General features: G+C 40.8%; 1 protein-coding gene across 2 annotated transcripts in view; it reads left to right on the top strand.

The window, feature by feature from the left end:
* Positions 1-18,036, top strand: part of auh (AU RNA binding protein/enoyl-CoA hydratase) — a 331,460-nt gene that overhangs the window by 222,586 nt on the left and 90,838 nt on the right. For both annotated transcript variants that reach the window (XM_060845395.1, XM_060845386.1), the window contains exons 5-6: positions 11,661-11,753; positions 15,486-15,542. In XM_060845395.1, the coding sequence (XP_060701378.1) occupies positions 11,661-11,753; positions 15,486-15,542 (150 nt within the window). The remainder of the gene's footprint in view (positions 1-11,660; positions 11,754-15,485; positions 15,543-18,036) is intronic.

The raw sequence follows: 18,036 nt of genomic DNA, 5'->3' as shown, positions 1-18,036 counted from the left end.
TCATACTTCCTGTCGTTTTCCTCTTCCCTTACACAGATGTGGGGTGGTGGTAGAAGCAGGTTGAAAGCAAAGTTTAGGAGGCTTTTGGACAGTTACATGAACAAGCAAGGAATGGAAGGATATGGACCATGTACAGACAAATGGGATTAGTTTAAAATGGCATCATGGCTGGTGCAGACATGTTGGGCCAAAGGGCTTGTTCCTTTGCTGTACTGCTCTACATCCTATGTTCTCCAAACACCATTAACACACTTCTGTAGACATTTCTCTAGAAGAACTGTTTAATTATTTGAAATGTCTCCTGAATTATTTGAGATGTCTTCTCATCATCTTTATATAGCGTTCTGTATACTTTGAAGGTACTCTACTCAGTTAGTTTAAACTGCCGTCAATTTAAAGATTATCTCTTCATTTGATTGGTCAAGTTAAAATGTTTAATACTTGTAAAATAGCTCAATTCTACAATACATTTATTAGCTAAAATATAAATATCAAATGCAGGTATAGGTTAAATAAATTTGTAAAGATAAAAATAGGATAAAAATGAGTCTCTGTTATCTTTGCAGGCTTGGCTTGCATGAAAATTTGGCTTTCCAATGTAAAAGGGTTGTGAATTTGAGGTTAGAATTCAGCAACTGCAATGGCTTCTGCAGTTGAATTGTTGAAGATTGCTTGTACAGCTAGATAAACTGTATGACCGGGTACTGGAAGGTTTCCTGTTTCTCGTTAATTCTATAGTAATATGGTTTGTAAATTGCCTGCGTTCTTTCAACAGAATAGCTGCTGATTTCTGAAACCTTTTCCTCATTATGCTGTCTTTGGCTGAGAATTCTCTCTTTGAATGCATCTCTCCGATGTCTTCCTGAAGAGTTCTATCCAAAATAGTGGCTAACAACCTGCCATAACATTTTTGAAAACATCCTTTTTAAAAAGGCAGATCAGCCAATTTTGCAAAAAAAAATATAACTAATAGAAAAGACAGAACTTTCAAGATGCTATTGTAAAATTTGAACTTGTGATTTCTTGTTAGCCTGATAACAGCCATTAGGTTTACAGGTTTTGTATATTAAGCCTATGGGTTAAACTGTACTTTTAGTACTTATACTTATCACACAAATTAACCTCTTCTTGGTTCAAATTCTGTAACTTTATTTTGGTAAGAGTGTTTTCAGATCATCATTTGAAAGAAGGGAGGGTAGTAGGTTCCTTCCAAACAGACATGGCTGAGGTGATCTGAGAAAGGTTTTTATGTCATGAACGGTTTCACATTAAGAAAACAAAACTACCTTACAGCGACCAAAGGATCAACATTGAGGGAGCATTAATGTAAGGTGGTTGTCTTATGGAATGGGGGATACAGATTCAATTATAGCCTTCAAAAGGGACCTGGATAAATACTTGAAAAGTAAATACTGTTGAAAATGAGATAGGAACAGGAGGCTGGATGATGAACTGGATTGCACATTGAAAAAGCCGGCACAGTTTTGATGGCCGAAGGTGTTCTTTTGTATTGTAATGTTCTATTCATACCCTGAATATCTGAATACAAAGATGGTATGTCATATATTCAAGCAGTTGATGTCCAAAGTAATGAATCTGTATAAAGGTAGCTGCACCTGCACTTAGAGCAGAACAGATGCATTTCAAATTATGATGATGCTCTGGCTTTCATGGGTATATTTTGTCCTGGTTTCTGTTAAGGGAGAAATTAAACAAGAAGTGTCCAGTAGTCTGAGGTGAGATAAACTACTTGTGAGGTCTTAGGTTTTTTTGTTAAAAGCTGGAACAATAGAAACAGCCTGGATGGGCATGGCAAGCTCTTCTTGGCCAGTCTTTTTATCCATTTCTTATGTTTAGCTTTTGGCAGAAGCTGCTGGACTCTTTATTAAGTAAAAACTATTTCTCCTTCTCTCAATTACAGTCAAAAGCTGGGGGTTCTCATTCTAGGCTCTGGATTTGCACCTGTTTCTTGAACTTTGTCTTTTTGGCCAAGGGCAATATTTATGGGATATTACCAAATTGGAACAGTTAATTTGTAATAGTTAAGTCTGTTAAGTTTTCCAATAGTGTTGTTATTCTAAGTTCTTCTTTCTTTTGTTGTATTTTAACTATAGTGTTTGAATGAATGCTTTGCTGAGTGTCGAGTAGTTTGACTTGCCAAACTGAATCTGGGACACAGCACGTTACATTTGCCTTAAAAATAAGAAAAAGTTAGGGTGTAGACTACCTTTGGGAATTATTTTGAAGGGTCTGGTCTGATCCATCACAAAATAATAGGAATCCAGTATCCGCTGAAAGGAATGATTAATGATTCTAAGCTCTACAATATATAATGACCTCAAAATGCTGGTTTGGTAATCCTACGTAGGGTAGGTGAATTGGCCATGCCTGTAGTGTTAGGTGATGGGGTAAATGTAGGGGAATGGGTCTGGGTGGGTTGCTCTTCAGAGGGTCGGTGTGGACATGTTGGGCCGAAGGGCCTGTTTCCACACTAAATAAGTAATCTAATCTAATTCAAAACTTGCTTAGCGAGTTTGCTTGCTGAGCTGGAAGGTTCAGTTTCAGGCTTTTTGTCATCATACTAGGTAACATCATCAATGAGCCTCCGGTGACTTACTTTTTCTTCTATGTGGGCATAGAAGAATATACTTGGTATATTTTTGTATTTTCTGTGATTTTTAAAAAATTTCTAGCATGTGCAATTTTGGTTTTAAATTGAGAGTCATCCATTAACATGCCCCAAGGATTGATAATTGTATTATTACATATATTTGCTCACTTCATTAAAATTTGTTCACTTTTAGACTTAACTTGGATTTGATGAACAGATTTACATCAGAGAGCATGTTGCAATCATTAACTTAACACTCTCAATTTTGAAATATTAGTTTAAGAAAAGAAATCCAAGCTAACCTCTCATGGAGTCTTAGAATCCTACAACTTAGAAACAAAGAGGGGATGGCACGGTGACTCAGTGGTTAGCACTGCTGCCTGACAATGCCTGGGACCCAGGATCAATTTCACCTTGGAGAACTGTATATGCGGTGTTTGTACATTCTCCCCATGTTTGCATAGCTTTCCTTTGGGTGCTTCAGTTTCCTCCCACAGTCCAAAGGTGTGCAGGCTAGGTGGATTGGCCATGTTAAATTGCCCAAAGTGTTAGCGAGTTTTGAGAAGATTTGTAGCTCAGCTTGACGTTCTGGATGTAAGTTTGCTCATTGAGCCGGAAGGTTTGTTTTCAGACATTTCGTCACCATACTAGGTAACATCATAATTGAGCCTCCAATGGAGCGCTGGTGTTATATCCCACTTTCTATTTATGTGTTTGTGTTTCCTTGGGTTGGTGATGCCCATAGTATCCAAGGATATGCAGGGTAGGTGGATTAGCCAAAGGAAATGCAGGGTTGCAGGGATTGGGTTGGGGTTGGGGATGGGCCTGAGTGGGATGCTGCTCGGAGAGTTGGTGTGGACTCCATCAGCTGAATGGCCTGCTTCCATACTGTAGGAATTCTGTGGTTTTTAAACAGGCCCTTTGGTCTGCCATGTCTATGCCAAACACCAAGATATTCTAATCCCATTTACCTGCACTTGGCCTATAGCTTCCTGTGCCCTTGCATTTTAAGTGCTCATCTGGATGCTTGTTAAATGTTGGAAAATACCTTCCTCCACCACCCTCTCAGACAGCATGTTCCATATTTCTTCTGCCTATGGGTGATAAAGGTTTTTCTCAGATCTCATCTCAACCACTTAGTCCTTGCCTTAATTTTGTGCCCTTTGGTCTTAGACATGTCTACCATGGAGAAAAGATTATCTTGATTTATCCGAGCTATGCCTCTCAAAATTTTGCATGCCTCAATCAGATCACCCTTCAGCGTCCTCTGCACCCGGGAAAACAAGCCTAGCATATTCAGTCTCTCCTCATAACTGAGATTTTCCAATACTAGCAACATCCTGGTGAATCTTCTCTGTACCCTTTCAAGTGCAGAGGTGGTGACCAGAACTACACACCATATTCCAGCTGTGGCTTAACCAAAGTTTGTAAAGTTGTAACAAGACTTTGTTACTCCCATGTTCTATACCCCGGCTAACAAAGGCAAGCATCCTGAGTATTTTCTGTATCATTCTAACTACCTATGCTCACACCTTCAGGAGTCCATGGATTTATAGACCAAGGTCCCTTTGTTCTGAAGTACTCCCTGAAGGCCTACCATTCATTCTATACCTCCATTCCCCACTAGGATGGTCTGAGAGTTCTCGACTTCTTTCTGAACCAGAGGCCTGATCAATTCTCATCCACCACCACCCTCCTCTGTTTGGCTGACCTTGTTGTCTTACTAAACAACTTCTTTTTAATTCATCTCAATTCTGTCAAGTCAAAGGAATGATTTTGGGCATCCGTATGGGATCCGTATGGCCTACCCTTTTATTGGGTATGTGCAATAATCCTTGTTCTAATCCTACCTTGTCCCCTCCCACAACTGTTTTTTTTCAGTAAATCAAGACTATCAGTGCCGCTTCATGCTCCTGCCTAGACCTTGAAACATCTGTTCATTTTGTATGCAATTTCCACCCCTCTAACTTTCATATGGTCCATCTCTGACAGTTCCCTTCCTTTCCTTAACCTGTCCATCTCCATTTTGGGAAATTAACTGTCCACTGTCATCCACTGCAAAGCCACTGATTCCCATAGCTACCTACACTACAGCTCGTCACACTCCACATCCTGTAACAATTATTCCATTCTCCCAGTTCTTTTGCCTACATCGTGTATGTTCGGATGATGCCACCTTTCAAAACAGCACAGCTGACATGGCGTCCTCTTCCTTAACCATGGTTTCCTACTCACTGATTGATAGGGTCCTAAATTGCATCCAATCCAACTTCCGTGCTTCTGCTCTTGCCCTTTCCGATCACTCTCAGCGGCATGATTGGGTCCCTTTGTCCTCACTTTCCATCCCGCCAGCTTCCACATTCAAAGAATCAGCCTCCAGTATTTCAGCCAACTCCATCAGAACGCTGCCACCAAACACATTTTCCCCCAACTTCCCCATATATATTTTGTAGGGAACCATTCCCTGTGGGGCACCCTAGTCTATGCCTCGATGACTATCAACACCACCTCACCTGTCCATGGCACCTTTCTATGCAACTGCAGAAGGTTCAACATCTGCCCCTTCACTCATCCCTGCTCACCATCCAAGGAACTAAACAATCTTTCCAGGTGGAGCAGCATGTCACCTGTATTTCCTCCAATCTGGTCTGTTGCGTTCACTGCACCCAATATGGCCTACCCTACATTGGAGAAACTAAATGCAGACTGGGTGCCTGCTTTGCAGATCACCTCCGCTCCATATGCAGTCATGATCCCAATCTTCCCAAAGCCGGTCATTTTAACACAGAATCCACTTGTCCGTCCTCGGCATGCTGCCATGCTTCAGTGAATCACAGAGCAAACTGGAGGAACAACATCTCGTCTTCACACTAGGCACTTTACTACCTTCTGGACTTAATATTGAGTTCAACACGTTCAGACTGTGAACTAAGACCCACTTGTTCCCTTTTAGCTTTACTTGCTGCTTTCTCTGTCACCATGTCCTGTCTTCCCTCCCCCACTCCAGAGGGACCATCAGTTCTTTCCTGTTTGGTAGTTGGACTCACTATTTTTCTGTTTTTCTCACATTCTGATCACTTAATCCATTTATCAGCACCCTTTCTCTCCCAGCACTCCAACCCACATGATTGCATAAATACTACTCCCTCCAAATTTCACATCAGCTCTGATGAAGAATCATCTAGACTTGAAATGTTAGCTTGCTCTCTTCATGGATGCTGCCTGACCCATTGTGATTTCCAGCATTTTTTGTTTTCAGTACAGATTCCAGCATCTGCAGTAATTTGCTCCTGCATTGTACAAACTTTCCCTTATTAGTCCTTCCAAGATGCATCACTTCACACTTATCTGGGAATAAATTTCATTTACCATTGCTCTGCTCAATTTAACAGTTTCTGGATCAGTGGTCCTGATGAAGAGCTTTTGCTCGAAACGTCGATTTCGCTGCTCGTTAGATGCTGCCTGAACTGCTGTGCTCTTCCAGCACCACTGATCCAGAATCTGGTTTCCAGCATCTGCAGTCATTGTTTTTACCTCAATTTAACAGTTGTCCAATATCAGCCTGTAGTCTGAGATCATCCTCCACGCTATCAACAACGTCACCAATTCTCATGTCATCTACAAACTTCCTAGTTATACCTTCTACATTCACATTCATGTCATTAATGTATTTGACAAACTGCAGTATAATTCCAGCAAAGTCCTGAAACCAGATGAAATTATATTAATGGCCTGTGCAGTAATTATTTAACTTCTAATATATTTTACATTTTGGTTAAAGCTATTAGGTATCTTATCTGTCCTTTTCAATTCATTCAATGCCCATTAATGTTGCATATATTTATACAGAATATATTTCTTGATAAGACTATATGAATATTTAATATAATCTACTGTTTCTATTTTCTTGTTTGTATAATGTACATCTTTTCATTTATCTGTATTAAAAATGCAATTGCCACATGTTAATCTTGATGCACAAAAAATGAAGATCTTATGAATTTTCATGATATGCGGCGCCTCCTTTGCAAACTTGGTGTTGAACATTTAATTTTCCTGATTCAGATAATTGGTATATACTTTTAAAACAAAACTTTTCTCAAGAATGACAACGCACTGTGGAAAATGTATTTCCAATTTTGAACATTTCTATTTGTAGATATCTTTTTCCATTTTTAATTGAAATTTCTTTTCATGGTAACAATAATACGTTATATTGCTTTTAGAATTGGGTCTTTAACCTATCATCTTTGCTGATATTCCAGTGTTTTCTAAAGAGAATATTGCATTGTCAAAGGTGCAACATTTTCCATGTGGTGGGAAAAATAGTGCCTGTGCTAAAGCCCTTACTAACAAATCGTGGCATTAGAGGTCACATGTGTGACAAACCACATTGTATAAAGTTATTTATTCAAACATTCCCAGTGTAAAAAAGTTTAAAATCACTCAACACCAGGTTATGGTCCAACAGGTTTATTTGGAAATAGAAGCATTGGAGGCTGAGGGGGTAATCATATAGATGCTTATAAAATCATGAGGGGCATGGATAGAATAAATAGAGAAAGTTTTTTTCCCTGGGGTGGGGGAGTCCAGAACTAGAGGGCATAGGTTTAATGTGAGAAGGGCAAGTTATAAAAGGCACCTAAGCGACAACTTTTTCATGCAGAGGGTGGTGCATGGATAGAATGAGCTGCCAGAGGAAGTGGTGAAGGCTTGTACAATTGCAACATTTCAAAGGCATCTGGACGGGTATATGAATAGGAAAGGTTTATAGGGATATGGGCCAAGTGCTGGCAAATGGGACTAGTTTAGGTTAGGATATCTGGTCGACATGAACGAGTGGGACTAAAGGGTCTGTTTCCATGCTGTACGTCTCTATGACTATGACTCTATGGTATTGAGTGCTGAGGCTGTTACAAGTGATGCTGTCATTGTGGGAAATGCTGGTGTAGAGTTTCGAAACATCCATTTTGATGAGGAATGCTCCTGTTTTGACTGGTCTATGGGTGCTGAGTTTCTGTAAGAAATGTATAATGTCGCAACTGAAGCTGAGGGTCCCTTTAACCATGAGTTTCAGGATGCCCTCGATCTAGCCAGCGAGGTTCTCACACAGTGTCCCGTTGCCTGATAAGATGCGGCATCCTGTTGCCTGATAAGATGCGGCATCCAGGTGTGTTGGCTTTATGTATCTTCAGAAGGCAGCAGAAGTCCCCTACATTAGAGGTTTGTGGGATGAATGTGTGTAAAGCTCTCTGACGGAGTCGATCAAAAGTCTTGATTAATCTGTTTTGTTCACGGGTGTGCTGTTGGATTGGTCGGTAGTTGCCTGTAGTCTTCCTGATTGTTCAATTGTCGGTACACTTCCTTACAGTAGTCTGTTTTATTCCGAATAACAATGGCTTCTTTGTCTGCTGGTTTGCTGACAATGCTGCGATTGATCTTAAGAACACTGATGGCGTTGCATTGTGATTGGGTGACATTTTGCCCTACCTTGTAGGTCCAGCTGATGAATTAGGCATTCATGCATTTCCTGACGGTTTGAGCATACATGTCACTCCCAGGGCAGCGGCCCTCTGGATGGGTCCAAATTGACTCCTCCTTTTGTTGCTGTATTATGAATCTCTCTGACAACTGTTCCGGTTCATTGGTTGTCTCATTGGGCTCGCTGGTGACAGCTTGGAAGAATTTCTGGAGTCTTATTCATCTCATGAATTCCTCTGTGTCTGCCACAAGACCAATAGGGTCCATTTTGGTGGTGGGGCAGAAATTGAGCCCTTGGCCGAGAACTTCAATCTCTTCCAGTTAAAGGGTGTAATCCGATAAGTTGACAATTGATTTCCCTGTGGTGGTATCATTGTCAACTGTAGTGCAGGAGAGACGTGGCTACTGCTAGTGATTATGGCAAGTTTCTCCAGTTTCTTGTTCTCGGTGCGCATGTAGGTGGTTCTATCGCATAGTCTGCTTGGCAGTGTCTCATAACTGTACTGCTGTATTTTGAATGCAAGCTGAAAACATGGACTCTATCTTGACTTGAAGGTTATGGTGCCTGTTGTAGAGTTGTTGTACAAGATAATTGAGTTTGTGAGAGGTGTGACGGCAAAGTCTCTCAGCATAGTCTGTGTTGTGGTCAATTTGAGTGGGTTCGTTACCCATAGTCCTTTTGGGATCTTTCCTGCTTTCTTGTATTTCTGCAGAAACTTGATGTCTGTGTCGATATGCGTGATCTTCTTCGAGATCCTCTCCACTTTGAACCGGCAGTTGGTGGTGTCGCTGGTAGCCAGTATTTTAAAAAATTTAAAATTTTCCACACACTATCATTTGCAAGTTACTCCACGAAGGAACTGATCACTCATGAGCTAAAAGCTGAGGCTCATTTGATTGGTGCTGACAAGCGAACTGTATTAAAGAAGCAATTTTCTGCTAAGAACCAAACCTTGCCTTTGCTATCACCCTCACATCCTCTCCCACGACTCCCACTCGTCCTCACTCATCTATGATCTGGGATCTCACTGACCATGGTCTGCTAGGTGGTTGCATTGCTAGCTGCTGCCATTGCTTTCCTCATGTTGCTGTCTGAAGTACCCACCTCCTATCCCTTGATTGACCAGACGCTGTCAGAGCAGAGGGGAGGGCGGAAAGTGATGGGGGACTGATTTTTGTCATATTTCTTTGTTCCAGGGAAGCCCACTTCTGGCCATTTAACTGTCAGCTTTATAGAAACAAAAACAGAAATTGCTGGAAAAGCTCAGCAGTTTTGGCAGCATCTATGAAGAGAAATCAAAGTTAATATTTTGGGTCCCGTGATCCTTCCTCAGAACTTCTATTTTTGTTCTGATTTACAACATCTGCAATTCTTTTGTTTTGTATTTTGTCAGTCTTATAGTTAATTTGGCAGGCCTTCCCTGAAGAGGCACCCTGAGGTGTCATCGACTTTCTAACTAGTGGGCAACTGCCTTACCCCCTGAGATGGGACTGATAATGTTGTTATGCGTGTCAGTTGGATTCAGGAATGATGCTGCATTGCTATTGCGAATCATAGAATCCCTACAGTGTAGGCCATTTGGCACACCAAATCCACACTGAACCTCCAAAGAGCATTTCACCAGGCTCAACTCCCTATCCTATCCCTGTAGCCCTGCATTTCCCATGGCCAATTCACCTAATCTGTACATCTGGATTGTGTGAGGAAACAGGAGTATCTGGACAAAACCCATGCAGACACAGGGAGAGCGTGCAAATTACATACAGTCACCCGAAGCTGAAATCAAAGCTGGGTCCCTTGTGCTGAAAGATAATGTTGCTGACCACTGAGCCACCTTGCCACCCTGGTGTTGTAATTGTTATTCAATTGTTGGTCCTTTTGTGAGGGAACAGTTGACCAATAGGCATGATATGTTTTTAGTTTTTCTTCTGTGAAGGGGAAGTTCCTCCATTGCACATAGATGTCTGTAGTTGTGACAATAGATCTAGTAATTTACATGCACCATAAATGATTGGGGTGAGAATATCTCTACGTAGGTCCCACATTGCTGAGTGGATTGATTTTAGTTGAGTGTGTTGAATGTTTGAACTCTTGACTAGATCTCCAATTCTTCATTCTGACAACAAAATGACAGTGATCGAAATTAAATATAGCTTTCAGTCATTTCATTTCAATCTCATAACTCAGTCCTCTTTCTATTTCTGGCTCTGATAAAATTACAGTTATTGGAAGAATAAATTATTGGAAGAATCTAGTTGTAGAATGACTAATTATTGGACTGACTACTTTGCATTCCTTCAATTTTTCCATTCTAAGGTTGCCTTGTACACGTCAAAGTAATTTTTACATTTGCCTCAGAATTCCAATTAACTGGGCAGTGTGGAGTAGTCACTGGACATCTGCAATCTAAATTCTTCATTCATAAATTGAAGGCATTATTGCTCATTATAGTTTTGCTTAGAAATTTTTCAAAGCATTGCACAAAAATTGCAACTCATGGCCTGCCTGCCAGCCATCCTAACCTTTCCCATTTTAAGGAGGACAATAGATGTGGTGGATAGCTCACTTGTGCTTTGGCCTATTGAAGACCTCAAGGGGCCACTTAAATGCCTTTACTGCCTCAGCTGCCATGTTCCCTGCAACAGAAGGAGGCCCATACCAAGTGGGAAGTCTGTGAGCTTCATCTGTGTGAACTGGAGTTGAGCTTGAGGGAGAGCCATTTTTGCAGATATGCTGTGCCCATATGGTTACTCCCTAAATTTATAGCTATCTTTAACTCTTATCCCACCACCACCTCTCAAACCTGGCCCTTTTTGAACCCCTCACTGGATCCTACCAGCCAATTCCCAGTGATACTCAGATTTAACATTCAATGCAGTCTTGGTTAATTGCTGATCTTCAAGTACTAGCTCAAATTTTAGCTGTGGTCACCTCTCAAATGTGAAACTGTTGGGAATATGGAACTTTAGACTATCCAATTAGCTGGCAGCTCTCTGTGGAAGGAAATCCACCTCAAAAAGCCAATTAACACCTTGTCAAATGCTAATTGGCTGTGCATTATCTAACATTGATGGGGAAATTATGGTCCCTGCTAGTTCTTCAGATGGTGGGGTGGGAGTCCTGGTCATCTAAAAAATTTTGCACTATGTGTGAGTCAATCATCAAAGCGAGAGCTCAGCTTTATTGCCTGAAAAGATACACACAATCTTGTTGTAGATAACTGTGCTTATACATATATCAACACCTTGGTTATTGTTAAAATAATCATAATGTATTATGGCTTCTGTGTTCATGAATTGAAGCTGTTGGGTGAAAGGTTTAATGCTACTTGTAATGCTACTTCTGTACTACAGCTTCAATGGTTTCCATTTCAATAGGATTAGATTCCAGAGCTTTTGGCTCAGAGATAAGATTTTTAACCGCTGCACCTTGACATAAGAAATAGAGGAATTTAATTACTTGAATTTTTGAAAATGTGTGTGTACAAATTGAAACAAAGCTAATTTATTCTGAAAGGAATATTACTTCCAATATTACAATTTTTATTGGAAAATTCTTTGTGTGCAGGTAACCTCCCAATGCCCACAATTGCTGTTCTTGATGGAGCTGCCTTAGGAGGGGGCCTAGAAATGGCTCTGGCTTGTGACATTCGTGTGGCTGGTAAGAGACAATTCCATTAAATGTTTAGTGAAATCACATGGAAAATAGTCTGTCAGATTCCCTCCAGACTTTTGCTCTCTAATTTTTCTTGATGTTGTGAGGTAATGCACTTAGGAAGTCGGATGCCTTGGCAATGTGCTATTTTACACACGTGTGTTGTAGTCTGGAGGTATGGTTAGCGATGGATTTCTTTTCCATCACATAGTTGACCAAGAATGTTGTACCACCTGTCATTACTGTATGTTGATGGGATTTTCAGGTTGTTACTTAATTTGCTCGTCCACAGAATGCACCTTTTTGACCATCAACTCTTTGGATGGGTTTAGATTCCAGAGCTTCTGGCTCAAGGTAAGAACGTCATCCACTGCGCCTCAAAATGTGAAGTAAAAGTATATAATTATTTGATTTTTTTTTTGTTGTGTTCAAATGATAATTGTTAAATAGTTTCAGCCTGTGTCATTAAGCTATTTGTACACTAAGTCACTATGATAGGGATTCTAGATTGCAATGTTTATCGCTTTTCTACTACAACTCTGAATCATTCACAAATTCCTCAGATACTGAAGCTGTCCATTGTCCAGATGTAGGAAGACCTGGACAACATTCAGGCTTTGGCTAATGAGTGACAAGTGACATTTGAGTCACTGAAGTGTTAGACAGTGACCACCTCCAACAAGAAAGAACCATTTCCTCATGACATTCAACAGCATTGTCATCACCAAATCCCCCATCATCAGCATCTGGGGGATGAGCATTGACCAGAAACTTAATGTGATTAGCCAAATAAATAATGGCTATGGGAGAAGATCAGAGGCTGGAAATCTTGCAGCAAGTGACTCATTTTCTGACTCAAAGCCTGTCCAAAAGGCTACGATGCACAACTCAAGTCATAGAATAACTCTACTTGCCTGGATGAATGTCGTGCCAATGGTAAGAAGCCATCTGTGACAAAGACATCCAGCCAAAGAATGTGTGACCTTGAACACACAATCACAGTAGTGTTTACTATCTACAAGATCTGCTGCAACAACTTGCCAAGCGTTCTTTGACAGCACCTTTCAAACCCATGGCCTCTATCACTAGGTAGGACAAAGTTGCAGTCACTTCCTGCAAGTTTCCTTCCAATCTACACAGCATTCTCAGGCCATTCCTTGACTGTTGTGACAAAAATATCGAACTCCCTTCTCAAGAGCCAGATAATTTTTGAAGATAATATGGTGTAGATGATCAGAAATCTCAGGCTTGTAACAAGAAAAAAGAAAATGGCTACAATATTATCTTGTATTCACTTCCCTATTTGCCTAAGAAGTCTGGACAGCAAATAAAATGTGTGGAAGAAGTGAAAATATTTGAAGCGTGAATGCCAAGATGTGTGCTTAAAATTCCATGTGCAGACCATAAGACACTTAAACAATGGATCTGAGCTGAAAGCAACTAAAGATTTTTTCATTATGGGCAAATGGAGAACAATAGAAGCAGGAGTCTGCCTAGTGATTATTGGATGATGGATGTCACAGAACATTTGTAGATGAGATGTGAGGATGGTACATTTCACAGATTTCCAGTTAGGAGTAGCTACAAGTAGAATAAGGAGTATGTTGTATTTTTGCAACTTTATTTTTAGAATTAGGGTACCATAAATTTTTGTCACCCCTTGTTGAGCACTTTGGGAAAGTAGAGCTCCTCTTCCTTACAGTCTAAACTGTTTCCATACCGTGTTAATTTCTTTTTTAAATATTGAAGTCGTCGTAGACATACCAGACCATAGGGCTGCCTTCAGGAATAATGAAGGACTTATGCGAGAAACATCGACTCACCTGCTCCTCAGGTGCTGCCTGACCTGCTGTGCTTTTCCAGCACAGCACTTTTCAACTCTGATCTCCAACATCTGCAGTCCTTACTTTCTCTCTTTCCAGTTGAATCCATCATAGATGGCACACATAACTATTTGGCCTTAAATTATTATCACATTTCCTGTCTTCATCAGCTTTAACTAATCTGTCAGTGTTCAAGAGGGAGTTATTACTAGCAACAAAAATGGAAGTTTCTGGAAAAGCTCAGCAGGTCTGACAGCCTCTGTGGAGAGAAATCAGAGTTAACTATCAGTGACCATTGCTCAGAACGTTCTGTGGAACAGTCATCGAACCTAAAACATTATCTCTGATGCTGCCAGACCTGCTGACCTTTTCCAGCTGCTTCTGTTTTTGTTTCTGATTTACAGCTTCTGCCATTCTTTCAGTTTTCAGTTGTTATTGCAAGTGGGAAAGGCCTTGAATGTGTCTTGAAAGTTAACTTCTCTAAAGGTGATGTGTGGTCATTAGTTCTTTTATTCGTTCATGGGATGTAGGCCAGCATTTATCGTCTATCCTAGTTGCCTTTAAGAAGGTGGTGCTGAGCTAACATCTTGAATTACTGCAGTCCATGTGCTGTAGGTAGACTCACAATGTTGTTCGAGAGGGAGTTCCAGCATTCTGACCCAGTGACAAAATCCCTTCTTGACAGTATTGCTGTATAATCCCAATTTGGACGTGGGTGGAGAATACAAAAGCAGCTGTTGAATAAGTCATCTAAATTTTCTAGCAGGTATTTAAGTAGTGTTTTAATCAAATATCCTTAATTTTACGGCTTGCAGATCTATTCCCCAAGCTGTCAGCAACATGCCAGAATATGAAGGGCAATGTCTAACACAGATACCTTTTTTTAGCTTGTTTTTGTTCATGGGATGTGGGCAGTGCTGTCTGGCCCATCCCTATTTGCTTATGGATAGATAAGCGTTAACACAGTTGCTGTGAATTGGAGTCACATGTAGGGCAGGACGTGTGAGAACAGACGTTTTTCTTTTTTAAAGGTCGTTATTGAGCCAGAAAGGTTTTTACAACAATCCACAGTGATTGCATGATCACCATTTTATTCCATATTTTTATTGAATGCAAATTTAACCACCTGCCATGGTGTAATTTGATCCACATACCCAGAATTTTACATGGGGTACTAGCTTACTAGTCCAGTGATATTATCACCATGCTATTGTTTTCTCTGAAACTGATAGGATTTGACCACTTATTCTTGGAGTTCTATCTATGGCCAGGTCAGAGGCTGCTGATCATGGCATTTCTCAGAAAGTGCTTTCTATAGCTAACAATTTGAAGTTGCTTCATCTACCTTCTACATTACTGACTTTCAGCTCCACTTCAAATTTGTGAAAATTATAAATCAATACTCTACGTTCAGCCTTCTGTTGCTGATTTCATCAAAGCCTTTCATACTTTTAAAATTTGTACTAAATCTTTTAATCCAATATATTATTGTCTGTATTGAAGTGTAGCAAGATCTTCCTAATTTGTAAATTGATTTGCTATGAGCTGGCACATGCATCCATTCAAACATGATGTAATTTTGTACACTGGCAAGAGTATTTAGTCTTGAGTGGAAAATAGTTCTAGTTTAACTTTAAATCAAATGAGAATGGTTCAGTAATACATTTATTGTATTTTTTTGTAGTGTAGAGGTAGCCCATACATATAATTATTCATCCATAAATTGTGATCATATTTCTTATCCTAATATTTAGTATATGGTTTTTCAGAACCTATCTATACTAATATAATTGTTGGAGCACCCAAAAGGTTGAAAAATGAAGGTCCTACAAGTGAACACTTTCTAAACAGTACTAAAAATTCAGTGTGTAAACCAAGTATCTGATCAATGTCTACTTCTGTTCTTTACTTACAGCTACCTCTGCAAAAATGGGACTTGTTGAAACAAAATTGGCAATCATTCCAGGTGCAGGTACGGACTCATACAATTTGTCTTGTTTCCCAGATTATGTTCTAATTAAATACATGTAACACAGTGTGGAACTGTTTGAATTTTTAGTTGCTGCAATGTTGAATTTCTACTTGTTTCTTTCATGAATGAAAACAAACACAACTAGCATACTTTCTTCTAGGTGCTGTTGGCAAAACTTGTTGCTCATGTTCATTTGAGTATGTTTGAGGTCAGGAATTTAGCAGTAGGCAATAATGTTCAAGCCACTGGGGCAACAGCAATAAGTAGGTATTCAGACTAGCACCTAGAGAATAGGATAAAACCAATATGACCTGAAGAGGGTGTAGACAATTTGTATTTTGGAAAGGCAAATCAGAGCAGGACTTATACACTTATGGTAAGGTCCTGGGGAGTGTTGCTGAACAAAGAGACCTTAGAGTGCAGGTTCATAGTTCCTTGAAAGTGGAGTTGCAGTTAGATAGGATAGTGAAGAAAGTGTTTGGAATGCTTTCCTTTATGGGTCAGAACATTCAGTATAGATGTTGGGAGGTCATGTTGCGGCTGAATAAAACATTGGTTTGGCCACTTTTGGAATATTGTGTGTGATTCTGGTCTCCCTCCTATTGGAAGGATGTTGTGAAACTTGAAAGGGTTCAAAAAGGATTTTGCCAGGGTTGGAGGATTTGAGCTTCAGAGAGAGAGGCTGAATAGGCTGAGGCTGTTTTCTCTGGAGCATCAGAGGCTGAGGAGTGACCTTTTCAAGGTTTATAAAATCATGAGGGACATGGATAGGGTAAATAGACTTGGTCTTTTACCTGGGCTGGGAGAGTCCAGAACTAGGGGGCATAGCTTTAGGTTGAGAGGGGAAGAATTGAAAAGGGACTTAAGGGCCAACCTTTTCACGCAGAGGGCGGTGCGTGTATGGAATGAGTTGCCAGAGGAAGTGATAGAGACTGGTACAATTACAACATTTAAAAGGTATCTGGAGGAGTATCTGTGTAGGAAGGATATAGAGGGATGTGGACCGAGTACTGGCAAATGGGACTAGATTAAGTTAGGATATCTGGTCAGCATGGACGAGTTGAACCGAACGGTTTGTTTCCGTGTTATACACCTCTATTACTTTGTCACTCTATAATTATTCAATAATCTGATTGGGAAAGGTGGCTTGAAATCGTGAGGTGAGTGAGTGTACCAGCATAATCTGATGGGGAATGATTATCAGTATCATTTACTAGGGCCCATGTAGAAAGAAAGTGAGCTTGGACTTGAGCAATGGTTAAAAACCGTTCTTTCCGCGACTACATTGTCAGGTCCACACCCCCTAAAAACCCACTCTCCCCTCCCGGCACCTTCCCCTCCACCTCAGGAATTGCAAAACCTGCATCCCCCCCCCACCTCTGTCCAAGGTCCCAAAGGAGCCTTTCACATCCATCAAAGTCTCATTTGCACTTCAATGCATGTCATTTACTGTATCTGTCGCTCCCAATGCGGCCTCCTCTACATTAGGGACACAGGACATCCACTTGCAGAGCGCTTCAGAGAACATCTCTGGGACACCTGCACTAATCAACCCCACTGGCCTGTGACTAAACACTTTAACTCCCCTTCCCACTCTACCGAGGACATGCAGTCCTGGACCTCTTCCATTGTCACTCCCTTACCACCCAATGCTTGGAGGAAGAACACTTCATCTTCTGCCTCGGGACCCTCCAACCCAATACCGTCAATGTGGATTTCACCAGTTTCTGCATTTCCCCACCTTACCCAGTTCCAACCTTCCAGCTCAGCACCGTCCTCATGACCTGTCCCATCTGTCCATCTTCCTTTCCACCTATTCACTCCACCCTCCCCTCCAACTTATCCCCTTTACCCCACTTCCACCCACCTACTGCACTCTCAGCTACCTGCCCGCCAGCCCCACCCCTGTCCTATTTATCTCTCCATCCCTCGTTCCTGATGAAGGGCTTTTGCCTGAAACACCGATTTTCCTCAGATGCTGCCTGACCTGCTGTGCTTTTCCAGCACCACACCCTCGACTCTAATCTCCAACATCTGCAGTATTCACTTTTGCCAAAGGAGTAGGGAGACAGCATCTGTTTCGACTGGAAACAAAGAAAACAAGAGAAGAATACCAACATAAGCTGAGTAGGAGAAGAACAGCATCAATAAAATATTGTGCAAGAGGAACTGGGGATGGGTCAGGTTAAGAGTATCAGTTTGGCTTTGTAGTGAGGAGAGTGAAATACACTTCAAGTACTAATATGATGTTATAAAGAATTTTAACTGATTTGTTAATACAGAGATATATGGAGGGACCGGTAGCATTGAGGCAGCAGGGAGACTGCAGAAGGACTTGGACAGATTAGGAGAGTTGGCAAGGAAGTGGCAGATGGAGTATAATGTGGGAAAGTATGAGGTGATGACTTTGGTAGGATGAATAGAGGCATGGACTATTTTCTACTTAGGGAGAAAATTCAGAAGTCTGAAGCGCAAAGACACTTGGGAGTTCTAA

This window comes from Hemiscyllium ocellatum, chromosome 2, assembly GCF_020745735.1.
Source record: "Hemiscyllium ocellatum isolate sHemOce1 chromosome 2, sHemOce1.pat.X.cur, whole genome shotgun sequence".
NCBI classification, from domain to species: Eukaryota; Metazoa; Chordata; class Chondrichthyes; order Orectolobiformes; family Hemiscylliidae; genus Hemiscyllium; species Hemiscyllium ocellatum.
Note: the sequence above shows the minus strand (reverse complement) of the source record. Positions and strands in the feature narration are given on the sequence as shown.